General features: G+C 43.2%; 1 protein-coding gene across 1 annotated transcript in view; it reads right to left on the minus strand.

The window, feature by feature from the left end:
- Positions 1 to 21,436, minus strand: part of trrap (transformation/transcription domain-associated protein) — a 79,129-nt gene that overhangs the window by 28,039 nt on the left and 29,654 nt on the right. The window contains exons 40-57 of the mRNA XM_083994215.1: positions 19,456 to 19,614; positions 19,078 to 19,215; positions 17,912 to 18,022; positions 16,947 to 17,093; positions 14,960 to 15,173; positions 14,577 to 14,705; positions 12,527 to 12,676; positions 10,917 to 11,116; positions 10,333 to 10,454; positions 8,477 to 8,690; positions 8,097 to 8,276; positions 7,641 to 7,787; positions 7,139 to 7,258; positions 5,367 to 5,654; positions 4,395 to 4,532; positions 4,046 to 4,158; positions 3,186 to 3,321; positions 971 to 1,162 (exon numbers count right to left, since the gene is read on the minus strand). Of these exons, the coding sequence (XP_083850341.1) occupies positions 971 to 1,162; positions 3,186 to 3,321; positions 4,046 to 4,158; positions 4,395 to 4,532; positions 5,367 to 5,654; positions 7,139 to 7,258; positions 7,641 to 7,787; positions 8,097 to 8,276; positions 8,477 to 8,690; positions 10,333 to 10,454; positions 10,917 to 11,116; positions 12,527 to 12,676; positions 14,577 to 14,705; positions 14,960 to 15,173; positions 16,947 to 17,093; positions 17,912 to 18,022; positions 19,078 to 19,215; positions 19,456 to 19,614 (2,898 nt within the window). The remainder of the gene's footprint in view (positions 1 to 970; positions 1,163 to 3,185; positions 3,322 to 4,045; positions 4,159 to 4,394; positions 4,533 to 5,366; positions 5,655 to 7,138; positions 7,259 to 7,640; positions 7,788 to 8,096; positions 8,277 to 8,476; positions 8,691 to 10,332; positions 10,455 to 10,916; positions 11,117 to 12,526; positions 12,677 to 14,576; positions 14,706 to 14,959; positions 15,174 to 16,946; positions 17,094 to 17,911; positions 18,023 to 19,077; positions 19,216 to 19,455; positions 19,615 to 21,436) is intronic.

Here is a 21,436-nt window from a genome sequence, read left to right on the forward strand (position 1 = left end):
TGATCGTCAGTTAGTGCTGACAGCTGAGATTTGATGATAACTTGATTCAAATGGTATTTGAACCTTACTGTATTTGTGGAGCCCAGGCTTCTCATTCTCCAAGGCTCATGGAGTCGTGAATGTGAGATATAGAGTTGGGGATGGAGATTTACAACAAGCCGCTTGGCTGGGTAGAGGAATAAATAGCTTGTTTTCTCTCGGCTAGGGTAAATAATTGGACTGCACATATGCGAACGTGCGCATACCCAAATACACACACACAATAACAAAGAGTGTAGTCACCCAATTCAAATACCCATTTTGAAAAGATAAATGTAGTGAATCATAGCTGTACTGAAGACTTACCCCCCCCCCTCCAAAATCAAATCTCCCAAAACAAAATAAATTAGGCAATACAATATTTTTCACAATTATCTGTTAATATCAGCTGATGGCCCATTTCTAACCTTCATTCAGACCGTCCCATTCATCATGTAAATGTAATTCTGCTGCAGGTATTTAATCAAATGGTATCTGATGGCAGGGAAGTAATTACAGCCATTCTAAACTAACTCCCTTTCTTCCCTCCTCTTCTTCCCTCTCCCTTTCTCCCCATGTCCCCCCTTTCTGCTCTCTTTCCACCTTTTTTCAATTTTCATCGCCTTATCCCTTATTTTCTCATTCTCCTTTTTCATCTTTGCCCCCGTCTATTGTAATCTCCCATGGTGGCATCAAAGAGGCTTAAAGGTTTTTGATTTTTTTTTAATCATCTATCTCAATTTTACAAAATGGAGTGAGAGACGGAGATAGAGGCCGTTATCAGTGTTACTCAACAACGCAACGTCTCAGGGCTACGGATGATCTCTCGACATGCATCTCTTCAAGTGCTTATCACAATATAAATGACTTACCGTCACTGCTCTCTTCCTGTGTTAGTGACTGCCACGCCACTCTGAATGGAAAAACTACTTTATGCTTCCGATATACTGACCTGAAGCAGCGGCGTGTGCACATGAGAAACGATGTGCGGCAGCCTCCTCCACTCCCGGATGGCCAGGCTGGAGGCCATCTCCACCAGCCGCTCTATGAAAGTCAGCTGCTGCTCCTCTGGGTGGCAAATGGCCAGGTAGCCGCGGTGCATGTTCACCTTCCAAGCCATCTCCTTGGGGCAGCTCAGCTCCACCTAGGAATTCAAGAAGAAGTTACTTTCCGTATCTACACACAAATCTATAGCAGCAAATGTTTTTCCTCAGAGAATAACAGACAGACAATGAGTAATCTTTTCTTTTTTTTATGTTGCGCTATCAACATAATTTATAAACCTTGATATATAACTACAGTAAGAGAAGATGAGTTATAGTACAAAGCTCAGTCTTACACTGGCAGTAGTCTTAATGGTTGTGTACAACTGTCTCATACAAGATGATCCATGTCTCTTTACTTTTTTCACCATCAGTCTTTAATATTATACCATCTGCCAAAACTAAAATTAAACGTGTGCTTCACTTGATGTTGCCAAGTAATCCTACAGTTTTCTTGTAAACTCCATACCAATAGCATCACAGGTGAGAAGGATGCCAATCACTTCGACGAATCTCACTGAAGGTAATAATAGAGACTGTTTTTATTTCTGAGGTTCTCTGCAGTGTCCTTGTTGACAAAACAATGTTATTGTCTGACTGTAGAGTGTGTGAATAGCTGACTGACTAACTGACAAAAGCTGTTTGTCGCAGCCAAATAACAAAGACTGGAGATTGTGAGCACATACAGGATCTATGCCCTCAGTTAATGTATGTCACATGCTGCTTTTCTGTGCGCACTTCACAGCGATGTGAGGGCTTATGACACTTTGTTTGCATAATTTAGCACTTGTATAAACAATGCAGATTCATTTTCTCAATGGTTTCAGCAGGAGTTTTGTACTAATGCCTATTCAACCTGATGAGCCTGACACAGACGGAGGGAAGAGGGAAAAAGGCTCTGCTATCGATTAAAACGCTGAGTGCATTAACACCAAACAAACAACAGCCCCGGGGAGGCTGCGACGTCAAACGTGTGGTCCGCTGTGGGGTGATTATAAGTGAACGAGAGGTAGACGGAATTAAAACCAACAGGAGGACGAGTGAAAAGAGCAAGAGAGTGAGAAAAGCGCAGTTGTGTATTTGTGTAAGCTCTTCCGATGTTGGAGAAAATTACAGTGATCGGTCAAAGCGCACTTATCAGGGGTGACGCTTGATGAATATCCTGGAGACAGGGCCGCCCTTATCAAGAGCCAGCTGTAATTGAAAGCAGGGATATTTGGACTTTGGCTCTGAGCTGGTGAGCTTTGGGCAGGCAGGTAACTGAAAGCCTTGCTCCTCTCCTCCGCCATAAAACAAATCACCCTGCAGCAGATGCCAGGGTAATTATTCACACACGCAGCTGTCGTAAATATTAGCTGCTAGGGCCGGAGCTACGGAGCGAGGGATGAAGAGATGGAGGTGGAAGTGAGAGTGGAGAGGGTGGAATTAACAAAGAGACGACCACGTGGAGAGAAGAAGGTGGGGGGGGAGTGAGAGACAAAGGAAAGAGAAATGGGTACACAGAGGAAGGAAGGAATGAAACAAGGAGGAGGGGATATAGCGGAGTTGGTGCTGCCATCCAGACAATTTAATTAGGTGTCACCTTAGGACAGAGCGGCTCAATGGATTGGTTCCAAGTCTCCTTGAAAGAGCAAAGCAGGAGTATTTGTTATATGTCCGGTACTATCACGCGCTCGCCACCCGTCCACACTTTGTTTTAGGAAACACGAGGCCAATAAATTAACGGACCAAACAGCTGAACTGCATTTCCACAGCTTTACGGCCAGCTCTCATTCTCCCCAGGGGTGTGGGGCTGTGTGTGTTTTGTGTTTTGTGTGTGTGTGTGGGGACTGGACGGTTTCAATATCAAGTTTCTATATTTCACGCTGACATGAGGCCTGGGCTTAATATACAGCACTGTACCGGAAACTGGGAATAACATGGGAAAAAAAGAGGACGACAGAGTCTCTAGTTCACAGGGTACAAACCTACAGGCTCCAGTGTGTCTGTGATTGTGTTAGTGAGAACCTGTGGTCACCTTTTGGGAGACAGTGAGAGCGCAACCATGTATAAGAGGGTGTTTGTTCATGTGAGCTGAAATCTATACACGCACACGTTCACACGATGCGACCATGCACTCCTCACCTGTACCAGAGCCTCCTTCATGGCAGCCCAGTTGGAAACCCTCCAAGCACACTCCAGCACCAGATAAGGGTTCGAGTGACCTTTGGATTGGCCGTACTCTGTCAATGGTTCCCACTGGTTCAACTCCTTAGAACAGCTGGATGTGAAGACACAAAGTGGGATGAAAAATGTAGGCAACGGAGATAAAGCAGTTAAATATTTGTGATAAAATATATCCTTTCGTATTTGTCCAATTCAGTGTCACTTGAAGCCACCACTGTGGGAGGCTGACTAAAAATTCACTGTTTATCATTCTGACTTTAGAGAAAGAAGAAGGAAAAAAAAGCCTTCTGGGTTTTCCACATTTGCATGGACCCCATGAGGTTTCCCAGCCTCACCCATAGTGTTTGTGTGTCTCATTTTAATTTTATGAAAGATTTGCATCCTAGACTGTGGCAAGTTGGTAAGAAGCCACTTAATTTAGACTGATCACAAAAGGAATGGATTTGATGCAGATTTCCCTGCTGACAGAGACATATTATCCCAGTAACATCGCCTGTGACACATCCGTATATAAACAAAATTGTGTTACAGGCTGCAAAGAAAAAAGGTGACAAGGACTTGTTTATAGTGGAAAAATATAGATGTAAGGCAATTCTGTTTGTTTATTATATTCTTCAAATAATTTGGTTACTAGATTGCCCTGCTGTATAAATCATTCTGTGGTGAACAGAATGAATAAATGTTCAATATTGCCCAGTCTATATAAAGGTATTAAAGTTAAAATCCACTGTGGTTTTGTTCTCTGGTGGTTTTCACTTGATGTGTAAGACAGAGAGCCCTCAGGGATAACAGCATCTTTTCTGTTCCAGAAGTCTTACCGTATCCAGTGGTCCTCCCAGAGCTGGTACTCAGGGAAGATGGCAGGGGAGACGTTACTCCTCTCATGCTCTTTTCTAGCCTTCTCCATCGCTTTCTCGTAGCTTTCCTGGGCCTGAGTAAACAGAGTAAAAGTTTTAGCAGTTTTCGAGAAAAATAAACTGATTTTCAGTGCAACATGCCTTCATGATGCAACTTGGTGTAAATACTGAATATCAGAAACACATGAAACGCAATTTAAAATCAACCCAAACTACAGCCTCCTAAATAATCATGGTGGTGTGTACTTGGCTTGCAGGAGCCAAAGTGTATGTTAAGTAGTTTTGTCGGTTTGTCGAAACTTTCTCTAACCTGTTCAAAGAAGCCGTGCTGTTCGTAGGCGATGGCAGTGGCCGTCTCAGGAATCTTGCACCTCTTCTGCCACAGACCTGCCCACATGTCCTCCTCCTGGAGCAGAGAGTAAAGCTCCGCGAGGGAGTCCAAAATCTCCTGTAGTAAAATAGAACAAAAATGTGGATGGCAGCAGAGCAAATTGGAAAATCTGCAGAGAGGAAACTGTGAATTGATTGGGCAGCTTTGTTAATGAACCTAGTTCAGGATAAGAGGAAGATTTAAACATGAAGCTATAACAGACACAAGCTAAATTATATCTCCAGACCTTCCACAGCGGGAGAAAATGATGAATAAAAAGAACATCCACACTTCTGCAATATAATAAACTCTATTAACCTTAATGTTAACCACTGCCGAGTAATTCATGTATGTACAAAATGATCGAGGCAGTGAGTTAAATTATTAGGTTGATATTGGACTTCAGTAAAATACTTAATCTCAGAAATGAATATAGCTTTAATAATTACATTTATTCCAATGTAGTTTCACCTACAAACACCTCTGAAAAATAATATGTCGCATTTAAGAGGTTAACCCATCAATTAGATTACAGTAGATGAATTAGATGAATTTATTTGTCCTTTTCAAGGAAAATTGTTTTCACTATTGGCCTCGGGAAGTGTAAATTACATTCATTTACATACATTCCCACATTTCATACACCACAAATACATAGAGACATAAGAACATAAGACATAAGACCCCGCACCCCACATTTACATGTACATTCCCCATGGTTATGTTCTTTTCATTGTCTTATTTAGTTCAGCTATGGCAGATGGGATGAAGCTCAAGACAAACATTATATGACTTATCAGATTTATTGTATAGCATGAGAATGATCAATAGACAGTAAATAATAGTGCAAACTACATGAAGAATATAATCTATCAAATCAGTGGATACTTTAAAAGGTTACGGGTGCATTACCTGCTGAGGTGGTGTGATGCTCTCCTGCTCATAGAACTCTGTGCTCTGCTTGGGTTTGCTGTGCAGGCTGAGGCCCTTTTCAAAGGCCTGCTGCTCCAGCATTAGAGTGGAGCGCAGCCAGAGGTTGTGTGTCTTGCCCAAGTACTTCAGCACACAGGGGCGGATGGGAATAGGGGGCACACACTGAGACATGGCCTCCACAAAGCAGTTCAGAGCGCTGGGCTGGCAGTCCCGCTGGGCCTGGTGGCTGCCACTGCACAAGAATGGACTCATTTCTCCTGACAAAGCCTGAAGAGGCGAGAGAGAGAGAGGGGGAGTTAATCAACTACACAGTTTCACTTGAGCAGCAATACACTGACACAGCATATTGATAAAAGTATTCTGTTGCATGTACACCATGCAACGTGATGCTATTTTCCAGTAATAGAGAGTTGTTAAAAAGTTGTTTTTTTTAAATGCAAGAGAAAATAGGTAAGAAGACTGGAAACGCTGACAAATTTTATGCAACCTTCCTGTATACTGAAATGAAAACAAACATGTTCAACAAGTCACTACTGATGCATTAGTTTCCTGTACGGGTAAGCAACATGTAGTTTGTATATAAATATTTACAGTAGATGTAAATAATACAATACAAATATTAGTAGTGTCACAGTGACTTTACGTGTGTTTCCCACTTTGCTGAGTTCTATTCGGATGGCTCCCTGTTTTACTATCAATCTATTCACCTATTTCACACTTCTACTTGAGGCAATGAAAGAAAAAAAAACACAGAGGAAAAAACATGATTTTCTTGTTGAACTGAACTGCACAGAGCTACACAGTATAATCACAAACCTCTCACAACGCCTACATTTCGATAGAATAGACTTTGAGCGTGACCAGGGGGTTAGTGCACCAATAATCATGACTGACACACACTCAGAAATAAATGATGTATTGGTAATGGATATAATTTTCACTGACTGTTGACAGGCTGGAATAATTAATGCTTTGACGGTCACTTTAATTAGGCTGGTGGTGGAGAAGGCCAATATGTCAAATTCCTCCCTATGAAAAATATGCTTTTCTATCATTCCAATGAAATAATAAGCCCAGACATATAATCGCCGAGCGTGAGTAATCAGTCTATTTTTACCGTAAACTGATATGGTGTAATGGTGGCGTGAAATGCAGAGCTGAGGCACACATCAGAATAAACACGTGCCCTATCTGTCACTTAATGTCTGTCACTGGGGGGAAAATATTATTCTGAAACCATCTTTTCTCCTCGCTGCATCTTTCAGCTGTTTAAGAGGGTCAATCACTTGAAATCAAGGCCTTTTCAATGAGTCTCAAAATACTCTACGCGCATCTCATTCGTTAAACTCATTACAGCTTTCCTCCCTCAGCTTTCTCGTTTCCGTATTTAGCAAGAACGAATCTGTCCTCATTAAGTGGAAGTACACACTTTGAGACAGAAAGGGGTGAGCCGAGCTCACGGTTCCTGTCGGCTTGTTAATGTCGTTGTTAAAATATATAAAAGGATATACAAGAACTAGGTGTGTGCATAAAGGATTGTTTTCAAATAAGCACGTTTCGGGTCAAAATTACTTAGAAAAAAAACAAAACATGTCTGTGTTTATGATTTCTATTTGGCCTTTTTTGTTTGTCAACCAATCAACCTTGCTTGTTGACACAGGAAGCATACTAAAACATGCTGTCTAGATATCTCAAGTTTCCACTTATCTGCTCTGGTTGCAACTAAACAGAAGCTACTAAGTTATACTCACATGCTGCTGCCTGTCAGACAGGATCTTCCAGAGGCGAGGGAAGAGCTGAACCCAGGTCCTCTCAGCCAGCGGCGTGGAGATGTGACAGAGCTGGACCAGAGCGTTCAGAAGTGCCCCCGTCTAAAACGCAGACCAGAGAAAAATTATAGCTGCTGACTTGGCGATCTCTGCTTCTTTACTGTCCTACTGGGTGGTTAATTGTATTTGACTGATGTCCAGCGTCAAAATCAGGTTTTGATTTTATAGCCGGAATAAAAAAATCAGCAGGGTTCTGAAAAACTTCTGCACAATAAAGTTTTAACACCTCAAACACTGCAGTATCTTGTAATGCCAGTAGTTACCGCTGAGTAATCGGGGGAAATTTAAAAATCCCTTAACATAATGGTCAGATATATCATCCCCCCCCCAGCCTTGTCAAAACCCAGTCAGTTTAATCAACCCTGCAATGCGCTCTGAAGTAACAGTCAGCGTACGAGCTGGTTCCATGAGGACAAAACCTTACCTTGACTTCCCGCAGCGAGTCAAGGAACTTGTCGTGGCGGTTGGTGAGCATGTGCAGTTGGTTGCCCGTGTCTCTCTCGGCCTGCTCCTTAGTCTTTGGGATGGCAGTCTGGTCACCTGGAGCTAACTCGATGTCTATTTCCACATCCTGCCATGGGCCGTGAGAGAGGAGAGGAAAACAATTATCTTTTCAGAGAGCTTTGACATTTAGTTTCATGTTGGACACAATGCTGTTTTGAAAGGGGATTACATGACATCAACAACTGACAGCCTCTTGGTAATGGCCGAGGGATGAGAACAGAGACTTATTTAACAGACAGACAACGAGGCAAAGCTTTAATCTTTTTCAGGATCACAGTATGTAACACACTCCTAATGGGATAATGTGATGATTTGTGTGGGAGACCATGCCTCCTGATGCATTATGCTGTTTGTGTGTCTGTTTTGCGCGTCTCACCTCCTCCTTGGTCTCACTGTTCTCCCTCTCGCGCGGCTCCTGTTTAACATGCGTTGCCATGGCGAAGGCGGCGCGGTCGTGGCTGTCAGCCAGGTTGATGACGTTGGTGATAGACGGCAGCATGGATCCCTGGCAGCTGGTGCCGATGATGGTGTTTCGTTCACACACCGCCAGCAGCAGCTAATATACACATAGCGCAAACACACACACGCCAAGACGATCAGTAACAGAAAACATGACAAGTGATGGGCAAGACAAGAGGCTGCTGGAACCGGAAAACAAAAGAAAGATTTATTCTCTGAGTCAACAACACATTCTTTTATATTGCTGGATAAAAGCTTAAAGGCCTGCTGAAAGATCACAGACAGTACTCTGTTTACCTCTATGCACTGTTTGATCCAGAAGTGGCTGCCCATGGCCTCCCAGTTCTGAGAGCAGCAGATGTAGAGCAGCCTCTCGTAGACGCGCCGCTTCATGGAGGCATCAAACACCTCAAAGAATTTGGCTCTGATCAGTGGCTGTGTGCAGCGAAGCCCTGAGAGGAACGCCGGCTCTAGCTTGGATGTGATATCGCTTCCCGAAAGGCTCTCATCCCTGAATAATGTGGGGGACAAAACATCTATTTAGCGGAGCCTGCATGCCGCCTTGTACCCATTTTACTTCCATGATTTATGAAAGCAGAATACAGACATTTTGTTGTTGATGAAACATTTAATGCACTTCTGAAACGCATTGAAAGAAGTCACGGCATCGATGCCGAAAACTACACCGAGGCGACTGTGGAAAACAAGTCGCAGTATCAAACAAACCTATGAGCTCAGATTCAGAAACTCAGAAAAATGAGAGCACCTATACCCTGCACTAACTTCACGCTTGTGAAACTTATATTCCAACTTATATGCTTTCAATTATTAACAGTGTTTCTAAAATATTGCTACATGAGTGCAATAAGTTTTTGTCCAAGGACAAGAAGTAATTTCCTTTTTAATGCACAGGCATATATTGATTTTTTTTGGTCATGTTTTTACAACATATTTCAAGGAATTATCTGATAAACTGTTAAATCAAAAGAAAATTAATCAATATTTGCAGCTCATTTTCTTTTATTTCTGCGTAATTGCTCCTAATTAAAAATATATATCAATGACCGAATCAATTTTTATTATATTTAAGAGGCATTTGTAAACAGGGCAGGTAGATTCTAGTATTAAGGGTTATCTAATAGCAACAGTCAAATGCAAGGTGCCAGGAGGTCTGAACAGCCTTGTTGCTGAAGATCAGTGAAATGTGCGGAGACGGCAGTTCACGCTAAATATTGGAGGAAATTAAATCTCTTTGATGTGGATATTGCAGTGGTAGTAAAGCATTAACAGCCATGCATTAAACACTTAAATAACAAATGTCATCACTTTGACATCATCCTGCTGCGGTGAATGCGCCTCATGGGTATGATTCACACAACAGAAGGGGAGAGTGGAAGGTGGGATAAAAGCGACAACAAAAAGGCACGGCTACACCAGCTGCACACTGCCTCTATTTGTGCTACTCTCTTAATCACACATTGTTCGGGAACAGCTGCTTTATCATTTCATTATGATTACTCGCTGTCCATCATGGCTTTACTGCTCGTTTTAAACCTTCTGACATGAAGAGCAGATGGGGTGGAGGGATACAGGCTACATTTGGCTGATTAAATGTGTATGTGTGTAAGACAGAGAGGAAAAAAGAGCGGTGGTTTGATGAATAGCTGGCAGTAGGACAGTCTCTCCCCTTTGGCCTCCACCTGCTGGGTGTCCTGTCATGAGTTGGCCGGAACCTGGCACTACTGTAGCACTGTGAAAGATCAGCTCGCAATATCTATATCACTATCTGCTGTCTGTCTCGCCCCCCTCTGCAGAACAACACCCTCTTCTTCGGCTCTCTTTTTCTATCTACAGCTGCAATTGCTGTTTATTTTAAATGCATTGTTTCTATGTCCCAACTCTAGGCCTTTTCATGATCTATCTTTTCTCATCTTTACTTCTATCTTTCAACAACAACAAAGTAGAATGGTTCACTGCCCATGCTTCAAACTCCCTCCTCCTCATCTCCACTCTCCATTGCTCCTTGACCCAACCTCCCGTGTCTTTTCCCGCCTCAACCTCCCGACCTTCATCCCTCCTGTGAAGATGGATGCAAGGGCGGCATGGCTTTTGCGGCACGGCCATTTGGCCATGTGATGAATGGCAGTAATTACCTGTAGACGTAATTAACGAGGTCCAGGAACTGGGCATTTAACTCAAGTTCATCGGGGAAACGCTTCTCTATATAGGTCATCATCTTCACCAGCAGGATGGACTTCTCGCGCAGGTTCGGCATCTGAAAGGAAGAAGAATGTCGATTAGAAAATAGAAATAAAGGGAGAGGATATAAAAAATAAAAGAGACAGAGCAGAGGGAGAGGGGAGAAAATGAAACACAGATAATCCCTTTAGTTATTTTCCTATAACTGCATTATTGTCCACCTCAGTCCTGTAGTGCTCGCTCTCATTCTACAGCTTAAAAGAAAATAGAGACAGAGACAGCTGTTTGGGTATTATGCTAATTTTAACCTGACTGGATGTAGAAAATATGCTTTGCTTGTTGTTTGTCGAAGGTTTCACACCTTTTAAAATGTACACTGCTGATTCAGTTCTTGGCCCCCCCTCCCCCTTCCATTATAAGAGAAATAATTCGATTATGTACTGAATCAAGTGTTTACTTTGTTTGTAGGCACAATGTTTAAATATTTAACCCTAAAACTTGAGGTTGTTTCAGAGTCTGAGAAATGCGGCTTCCCTACCTGGTTGGCAGCCATGGGCGAGTTGTTTTTCACCCACTCTTCCACGATCTTGACGACAGCGCGGAGGATCTTGGGGTCAGGTGACTTCTCGATCAGCGAGGTGAGGATGACCTGGATGAAGTTCTTCCTCATTTCCATGCTCATGACCGACAATCGAGTCTTCACCAGGTCAAGACTCAGCATTACCAGCTCACTGGTCACTATGAGCACAGAGAAAGCAGAAATATTAACAATTTTAGCATTTTAGCATTTGTACTGCTCCGAGATCAGATATGTAACCTGCCGTTTTATAGGAAATGGCTTTTGTTATTTCCTTCTTTTATTGCTCTTTTAAATCTTCACCTCATGTCCTGAGAGTCAAGCAAACCTTTGACACATCTACACTATATCACCAAAATGGTATGTTAATTACATGGATGTTAAAAAGACAACGGAACAATACAAAGAGTACATCAGTAAAAAATTATATGATTAGAGACACAGCCTTTAGCAGCAACAACCTTGATGGTCAAACAGCCTCTGGTCTTGGTGACTATAACTGCTCCTAGTGGAGAGTTAATGCCTACGTTTCCTGGTACAGTCATTACGGTCCCATTTAAACCTCAGATAGCATCGTACAACTATTACCTCCTGTCTGAGGTAGCATCAGGAATTATGTACTGCCTGTTTCTACAAACCTGGTAAAGCTTAGCTCACAAAAAAAGTGAATAGAACACTTTAATGAATGTTGTTATAGTCATGATAAAACTAGAAAGCCCAAAGCTTTTAAAAAACAAGACTCAACCTCGTGAAAATCTTCACTCGTGCTGGCAGAAAGAACAGTTGTGTTTCCTCGGCAAACAGTGTCTACGCTCTCAAACCCAGAGCAGAACAACACAAGGTGACCGTCTGTTTGCTGTATCCAAAGAGAGGCTGGGACACAATACAGGCTGGGAACTAGAGCTGAGGAACATTCCCTGTGAAACCGGCCTATCTGTGAAGTGGATCTCCCCGAACCACGACACCTATTGAGAACACAGCTAGGGCGACTGATATTCAACTTTTCAAAAGGGGTCTTCAAATGCAGTCAGGCGCAGCTGAGATACATGGGATATCCGAGCTCCTCGGGAGTCTGGGGAAGGTCACCCAGTGAGAGGGCGTGTGTGTGTGTGCCACCAAGCTCACACACATTCAACCCCCTTGTCAGATCAGGGTTGGCGAACACACGCAAACTGACCATCTTGATAATGTCAGCAACCTTTAACTGCAGCCGTGCAGAAGAAGTTCAACAGAAACACGAGCTGAACACAAGACCCGAGGTAAATATTTAAACCAGGTGGTAATAAAAATGCAGTTACCAGGGCAAGACCGAGTGTGGGATGGCTATGTTTGGCAACATTTATTTGCATGTGTTGCAAATGTGTTCGGGTTTGTGTGGACACATGAGTGAGTTGTTTTAATTCATGCTGTATTGTCATGTTGCCAACCAGCCAATACAAGCTCCTCTTAATCATAAAACTAGTTGATCGATTTCTATAATGGCCAAGCATGCTTTATGTGCTTGTTCTTTATGTTTGTGTTTGTGTGTGTGTGTGTGTGTGTTTTCTCAGATGTCCCATTCTCCTATGTACCTGTGCTGTTTTCGGTGACCCCTGGGTTGGCCTGCTGGGGGCTCAGGTGTTCCCGCACCATCTTTTGCAGCGAGCGCATGAACACGGAGATGAGGCGGTCGATGTAACTGGCATTGTAGCTGCAGGCCGACTTCAGTATCATCAGTGTTCCTGGAGGACAGACAAACGGGAGGGGGAGGCAGATGAAGGAGGGGGGAAAAAATTGGAAATACAATAATCTAGACAAGATCCTCAACCTCTGTGCAGCAAGGTAACTGACACATACGCCTGCGGTGAGCTTGTGTTCATTCTCAGAGAACGACTAGGACTGGATTTCTAACAAAAAAAGTTCCAGCGTGTCTCAGAGGCAGAGGAGAGGTATGAGTAACATCCCTCTCTGTTTCTGCTCCCTGGATGGTGGACAAAACGTTAAAATGTCATCCCCCTGGCCAGATGGATGCATCACATTAGTGCTACCTCTTTTTGACAGCAGGATACAAAAAGCTGTTCATTGACCACAACTGCCACTTTGGGAAACCATTTCAAATAGTGTTACCTTTGGACTTCTCTCCAATAGCCATCTGGTCACTGGAGGGCTCTTTATTTGGAGAGCTACTGTACTGTAGGGCTGGGTAAAAATATCGATTCAGCAATGCATTGCAATTCTTTTCTCTGCAATTCAATATCGATTCAGCAATCTTCTGAATCGATTCAAGCCCCTGGCCAGTGGGGGCGCTGCGAGCAACACCCTCGTGTGATTCGCGCTGTACGGACGGGGGCCGCACTAGACCAAACCATAACAATATGGGAGTGAGTAGCAGCAGCAGCGTTAAGCCAGCACCTTCAAACCTGAAAGCAGATGTGGGGATTCATTTTGTATTTATAGGCGCCGATTCCGTGGGTGCTCCGGTGCTCAAGCACCCACTGACCAGGTTGAGCCACCAGATGCGCATTTCTCCGTGCCGCGAAAAAGCTAAAGTCAGACCGACAACTGCCCCCTTGTGTTAAGCACACGTTGTTATTGATATTGTAGCGTCAGACCCGACGACAAGTCAACAACATAACACAAACTTATCTGACAGCTGCTCTCACTTCTTCCTCTGCTCCTCCTCACTCACTCACCTACACACAGACAGGACTCTGTCTTCCTCACACTCACCCCAGCCCCTCAGTTTCTCATCCCACCTGCCCGTACCATACACATTGACAGTCAGTCAGAAATCACAGAACTTAAACATCATAACAAGAACATTACTGCGGGGTCGCTACAATATTTTCAGTTGTGCAGTAGGCTATTATTAATAATATTGTTTTGTATTGTTTTATTACTCAAAATGTTATGAGTTATTTTCCAAGAGGAAAGTAACACATAGCCTAATTTAAATTTAGCTGCACTGTAGTTCAGTGTTAAAGCAGTGTCATATTTTGTTATGCTATGAGTTATACTATGGCTGTTCATAAGGCATGAAACTAAACAAATAATTATTTAAAAAAAAAAAAATCTGGTACTCTTATTTGTGTATTTCTGCTTGATACTGAATCGATATCGAAGCATTTCAATCAATATCGAATCGAATCGATATCGAATCGAATCGTGACCTAATGAATCGAAATCGAATCGAATCGTGAGATTCTCAACAATACCCAGCCCTACTGTACTGTGTTTTAGAACAGTCGCAATTCTCTTAGAATAAGCTTTGATGTGAACTTTTCTCATAAATACTCTGCTACATCTGGGTGGATAACAGTAATGTCTGTACAGGGAGGATGGCCGAAAGAAGCAATCCTTCCCAAGACGACCTTTCCCAAGCCACTGGACTGTGGCCTGAGTTTAAACAGGCCAGATGTTAGCCGGAGCAGCAGCGCCCACCGGCTTGCATTTTAACGACCCACTCACCAGTTTAATTGCTCAAAGTAACCGAGAGGTGGCTCGATTTTGTAGGAAAAAGAGTGGGAGTTTTTTTTTTTAAACAGGGTTTATGAGCAACAAAGTAAGTGTAACAGAGCGCAAGAGGGCAGAGAGGGATTAATGAAAAGAAAGAAGGGACAACCGGAATGCTTAAGGTCTTACCAAAGAGCTGCGTGGGGTTTGTGTTACTTGTGGCTTTTTCGTAGTTGGTAAGTCCCTCATAGATGACTTTGCCCACAGCTGCATACAGACACTCCAATTCCTCATACTTAGACGCCACAGTTGATGTGCCTGGAGAAAGAAAGCAACATTTGTTATAAACAAAGAACAGCTGAAAAGGGAATATCTTGCTTTAAACACATGGCATGGCAAAACAAGCTGAAGAACTGAAGCATTAATGATCATAAACAAACAGAACAACGGTCCAAATATTTTGGCATTCTTTAATGAACACAGCAGGGAGTGAAAGGCAGAGATTCAGTATTAAGTATTACTGCTCTGACTCACTCCCTGTCTGATTTAGGTATTTGGCTCTGGAAACTTACTAGGCTCAGTGGGGAAGATGCTCATGAGGCGAGAGAGGAGGGAGTGGACGGCCCGCAGGACTTTGGTGTTGCCGCAGGTCATGCACGCGGCGATGCCCCGCTGGAGTGGTTTGAAGTGGGCCAGGATGGCTGGGGACTGCAGCACAGTCAGCAGGAAGCACAGGATCTCCAGTCCAGTGCAGATGTTGGAGATGTTCGCCTGCGCCGGTTGCTCCTAAGTGGACACAGAAGAAACAGTGAAACCAGGAGTTAAGCAGAGTAAAAGAAGTGTGCACATCAATAATGTGTGTGATTTTTCTTTTTGTTATAAAACAGAAATATTCAGCACTTTCCCAATAGAGAAGTGTTCTCAGACTTTAACATCTACTATACCTACTACAGTAATGTTTCAAGTTTTAATACAAAGTCAAGTCAACAACCAAAAAAGAAAAGGAAGGAAAAAAAGAAAATCAATATTCTACACACAGAGGTATTTCTCACACAAAAGAACCAAGGCATCGGGATCACTGCTAAACCAAAGATCAATGGCCAACATCAGGTAGTAATTTTGTCTAAATTGCAATCAAGGTTTACGACAATGGCAGGGCCAAGAGGATAATCTGGGACAGATCCATGGCACTAATCTTGGCTAATGAACAAGGTGACTCTTCTGATAAGACTGCTAGTAGATATTAGGGTCCTATTGATTTTTGCACTGTATTAACAGAACGGGACCTTGTCTCTGGGGCCAGGCAGATAGAGCATATGCATGTATTTGCCTGTGTGACTGTGTGCATCTTTTTTTTGTGGATGTCCTCTGCCCCCTCCTAATTTGCCCTCTCACGCCACTCCTCCTGACTCTTAATCACTGTCATGCCAGTACAATGAGATGATAAAAGGTAATCCGATTTAGAGCATTGTTCATTAGTCTGAGTAAGACGGCTGAGCAGGTAGAGCAAGCTCCCGAGGGGGAATGGCCTGTGTATGTGCATCTGCGTAAGACCTACAGTAAGCCTTGTTTGTCAGACCGTTCCTATGGGATCTGGGGGGGGATGATTGTGTGTCTGTGTGTGTGTGTGTTCATAGGCAGAGAGAAAGGCGTGGCCGAACCCCCAGTAGAGAACAAGGGAAGTACGTGACAATTGTCGGCACATGGCGATAACCTCGTCGAACAGTGGCACTGAATCAGACTGCAGAGATGAGTAGAGAGGAGGAGAGCAAGAGATAAAGTGAGAGAAAAGAGGCAGTGATAAGGAGCTGAAAAGAAAAGAGGAGATGAGAGGAAGAAGAGACACAGAGCGAGTGGAGGAGAGATGCAGAGAGTCACAGTGGGGCGATGCAGAAGGCGAGGATGAAGAGTTTAGGATGAGGAGGACTGTGGGGTTGAATGAGAAGGCACAGGCCAACCCGGATAGACTCCTGTTATCTCACCACTGTCATTATTTTGTCATTATGGCAGTTTGCGCCTCACTTCATGTATTACAGATAACAGACAAAGGACTTGGAGGCATTAGAGCAAATACTAAGAGCTTATGCGGGAGAGGGAAACTTCGGGAAGGCGAACAGCAGAGACACATTACTTATCCTTTACTGTTTGCTGCTTATTGCTTTGAGTCGAAAACAACAAGTCTGAATATTTTGAATTTTCTTCAACGCGCTTGCCTAAAACACTTGTGATATACGCTTTCAATAGCAATTTAAAATAATCCCTAACATGCTCACATAAACAAATAAAGTTGCAGGACTTAACATAAGAACAACAATAGTTTTCATCACTGAAAAGAAAATAAAAGCCAGACACTTCCATCAAACGGGAAAAGCTATCACAGGTTTGGACACGGTGATCTTTGACAAAAGTTGTGCAGAATTTAAGCAGTAATGACAGTTTACAAGGCCGCAGACCAACTCTGTCATACCAGAAATGTCACTAACACAAGCATGTCTGGCTGTATGAAATATGCAGACAGCCTAATAAGGTACAGCCGTTCTGAGGGCATCGTCGCCTTACCACTGTCATAAGCAGCTTGTCAAACCACTGTAGCTTGAGCTCAGCACGAGGCCACATGTCAGGCCTGAGGGCAGTCTTCATCAGGCTAACGCAGCGGCGGGACAGCAGCTCCCCCGGCGAGCCCGCCACGTTGGTGCTGTCGTTCACCTGGAACAGAAGAAAAAGGGGGAGATTGGTATGATTATCTTCTTCTGCGACAATGTGTCTTTTATCCTCAATATCACAATGGTGCTCTGATAAGGTAACAAATCACATCAGACATGAGGAGATGAGGCCTTTTGCCATATATTGTCATTTAATTGTAGCAGCTATACTTCAACAGTGGCATAGCCTGGAAGGAGGTCGTCCTTCAATCAGAAAAGCTGTGTTCAAGTCCACATAGCGATAAGCATCACCCTCTGAGCTGTAAGCATCCCTGAATAAAAAAAAACATGAATCCCTCTTAGCTCTAGGAGTGATGTTCTTTGGTTGCTGGGAATCCCTGGAGCCAGGCAAAGATACACTGTTTTTACAGGGATACATTTTGTATCACAATACACTCTGATTAAGCAGAATACAAAGAAAAGATCATGTTTCTATAGACTATTCTGCGAGCAGTGAGTGATCCCCACCGGTTATATTTCACAGAGATGGTTGGGTGAACAGTGAGAATGGAGCTTGGCCCAAAAACAAGTAGGAAAGTCAAGGTGAGTGAAATCTCAACAGTCTATTTCAGGCGTGTGACCAAGGTCATCACTGCCACTAGACCGAGGGACAGCTGTGTGAGGACACGCACACAAAGGACTCTGTGTGTGCGAGATGCGTTCAGGACAGCCACCAGGTGCGTCCGACCTTCGCCGCTGAGAGGTTGGGATGGCTGTGTTCTACCTGGCAGGCGCTATGGATGGCGGAGCTGTACCTGGTGTGTGTCTGTGTGTGAGTGAGATGGAGTGCTGTATGTGAGGCGGTGCTGGTGGAGGTGTTACCTGGCACGCGATCCTGATGAGGAAGTTGACCACGGTGTCCGTATGTTGTTTCTCAACAGGCTTGGTGAGCATCGTCTCTGTGCCTGGCATGGACTGGCTGCGGCCAAACACCTAAAATAAACATACGAGGATATTCAATTAACATGTCAAGGGTTTTTTTTTCTCCTTTGAAAATTGAGCAAAGAAAGCTTCTACTACAAGAGAAGACTTAAACTTTGATTGGCTAGGAAACTGCAGACATTCGTAATAAGACTCTGTGACGGCAGTGCTAACACCACATCGTCTTTCGTTAGAGGGGAATATCAAAGAGCCTGCATTAAGTCAGATTTTGCACTGCACTGCTTGCAGGGAAAAGGAGAATGAAGCCATGGTTTCCTGATAATTATCCTGGCAACTTTCTGAGGAATTAACATTTCCATGGCTCCAGCAGAAACAAATGCTACTGTTGCATTTCCTGACATCAGGCAAAGGAGGCTGGAAATCACGACGGCATTAAGGCCGTAACTACTGAGACTTGTTCTAGTTTCCTGAAAGAACAGTTTAGGTATGAAAGGGATTTTTAACACATCATTATGTACAACGAGCCATCTTAAAGGCACAGTCTGTAATTTGCAGGATGTTGTGTACATAAGGGAACACAACATTGTTGCATCTGCAGTTTTGTTTCCAGAGTATTAATTTTATAAACAACATGCATAATTTGCAATGTATTATACCATATTTCACCAAGAGAAACTGGGTACCATCATTAGAGTGCCATGACAGTGAGCTAGTTTTGCTCTTAATATGAAAAACTGATTTTTGACTTATTAAAGTACTGTATCTAACTTGTATCACAGAAAAACAAATGCAGATTGTAAAGAGGCATGTCTTGCAAAGCGAGCATCTTATTCAGTTTCGGGGCTACAAAGACGACGCACCACAGGCAATTTTTGTCTCAGACGGATGTAAATTAGTTGTTTGAATGATTATAGAACATTCTGAAAGATACTTTCATCAGAGAACGCAGGGACACCTTATGTCGACAGTAAGAAATGTACCTGTTAATTAAAAAGTAATTTATTAAGATGTTATATTGAAACGCTCTAGGAGAGACTGAGCACTGGGGTTTAAACCAGCCACGGGCACATTTTACTGGTATCTGAGAGACGGCTGATTGAACTCACCGTGGAGGCAGCTCCAGCTGCTGTGCGGAACCTCTTGACATCCTGCCCACCGGTAACACCTTCTAGAGAGAGTCCTCTTTTCACAGCTGCCCCGCTGGTTCCTTCACCACCACTAGCCACTTCAGCCTCAGACTCAGGCTGCCATAACGAAAAGACGGTCAGACAGGAGCAGGGAGAGGAGGCCGGGTTAAATTAAACATACATACAGACCAACTCCTACAAGATTATTAATCATGAGCATCTATGGAATATGGGTAAGAACATTAAATATTTTAATGTTTTAGATTAATAGCTGTACCTTGTGAAACTGTGTTGTGTTCAGGCAGCTTCTCTGTTTGTGTTTGAGTGTTTTTGTGTATACATAATCTAAGAACACACCTGTTGGTCTTTGATTCTCTGTAGTTCCCACTTGATGACCACCTCAGCCAGGTCAACAGCCAGTTTCCTTTGCTCTATGGTCACACTGGGGGTGAAACCCAGACGCTGCATTGCACTGATCATGTGCTGCACCAAGTGGTGGCGAACCGGGTAGTACACCTGGGGAAAAAATGAAAGTATTAATGAATTAAATGAATACAAAAATCTAAAATTAAGCATTGAGTTAAAAGACTGAATATCTAGTTCATAGAAGTTTGTGATCTAAACACAAACTGTCAGGTGGGAATAAACTGCATCTTTTAGTCCTGGAGCATCAATGGCAGATGGTCATTGATGCCAATGACATGAGCAATGATAGAAGCAAGGCTGAACAGATGAAAGAGCGGTACATAGAGAAGTCAAAACTTTGATGTAAAATGCCACTGCAGCTATGCGCCTGTTTTGGTAGTCAGGACAACACGCAACTTGACTCAACTCTTTGTAAAAAAAAAAAATAGAAAATAAAAATAAAAAACTCATTCTGATTCTGGTCTGACAGTGAGAGCTGCTGCTGGTCTATGTATCTCAAAAGAGCAACTGCATCCATGTTAATGTACAATTCTTCACCCGGAATGACACAAGAAGACCAAACACACATATATACTATATAATGCCTGAATATTTTTGGTGAACTTAGTCTGCTGAACTAACCACGGCCACCAAATTGAGTCAACTTCATCTTAATTAAGATTAAATAAGAGAAATGATCAAAAATCAAAGGTGACTACATTCATTGTCAGGAAAAGTGTAATTTTTTTCAAACTGCCCACACTCTGCTTTCGATTTTGGGATGACAACACAAGCAAAGTTAAACAGGGTCCTCAATCACTCAGACACTTAGTCAGAAGAGGCAAACTCTGAAGTTGTATTCCCACTTAGTCTCAAGGACATGATGACACACACTTAGCCCCGAACATTCACACTCTAAAGAGTCACACTCAAGAGTCACTTAGCTTCATCGCAAACCGAACTGGGACTCTCAAACACAGAGACGCGCATAGACAAAAGAGCAAGAGATGAGATGTCTATCTGAGGGCTGCTGCCAGTGTCAAAGAATATTAAAGCTTCTCACTTTGAGGGTAATTATGGTCGATAGAGCAGGACTTCACAGCCCCTTAATGACAGAGTGGCTAAGCCCTGTCCATCACGTGTGCACACAGACAAACACGCACGCAATCTCTCCATTTCTTTTATCACACGCATACACACAATCGCACACACACGCACACACAAAGTCTCTCATCTGTCTGTCATTATCTCCTCCCCAGTGTAATTATGCTGATGTGATTACATTAGATTAGTCATCTGGCCCAGTGAGAGCAGCCTGTCAGTGAGATAGAGAGGGGAGCTGAGGAAAATGTCAGTCTTCTGCTAAGAGACTGTCGCTCTCTGACTGGCGAGGCGGCGAAACACTGGCTGAAGGAGCGAGAGGGCAGAAAAGTGCCTTTGAAGTTTAAGGAAGAAGGCGAACATAAAGGCCAATGATCCTTCGCTGGTGTTGACTCGAGCACAGAAAAAGTCTCTTTTTGACTCGGCTGATCATCGCTGTCGGGGCGAGTCTGAGAATGTATCTGCGTTAAGGCGATTACAGGCAGCAGGCGGTTATTATCAACTTCACTGCTCAGAGTTAATGATGCAGAGTTTGACTAGGAGACAACAGAGCACAGAACCATTGTAACCGTTAACACCAACATGGAACTTGAGTTTAAATAACCAAATTAAAACCTGGATGATTTTGTACGGCGTGGTGCAATATCATTCAGAGCGCTCAGTTCATCAGCAAAAGGAGATCAAGGAACGGCAGCTAAATGAACCAATGAGCAGACACCGTTTTCAAAAATAAGTTTTCCTTTTAAAATGCATTACTAGGTCTGTCACAATTATTACAGAATTGCCCGATCACAATTATTTGAGCTAACCACAATTATTTTGCATGATCCTT

This window comes from Trachurus trachurus (assembly GCF_905171665.1).
Source record: "Trachurus trachurus genome assembly, chromosome: 19".
Lineage (NCBI taxonomy): Eukaryota > Metazoa > Chordata > Actinopteri > Carangiformes > Carangidae > Trachurus > Trachurus trachurus.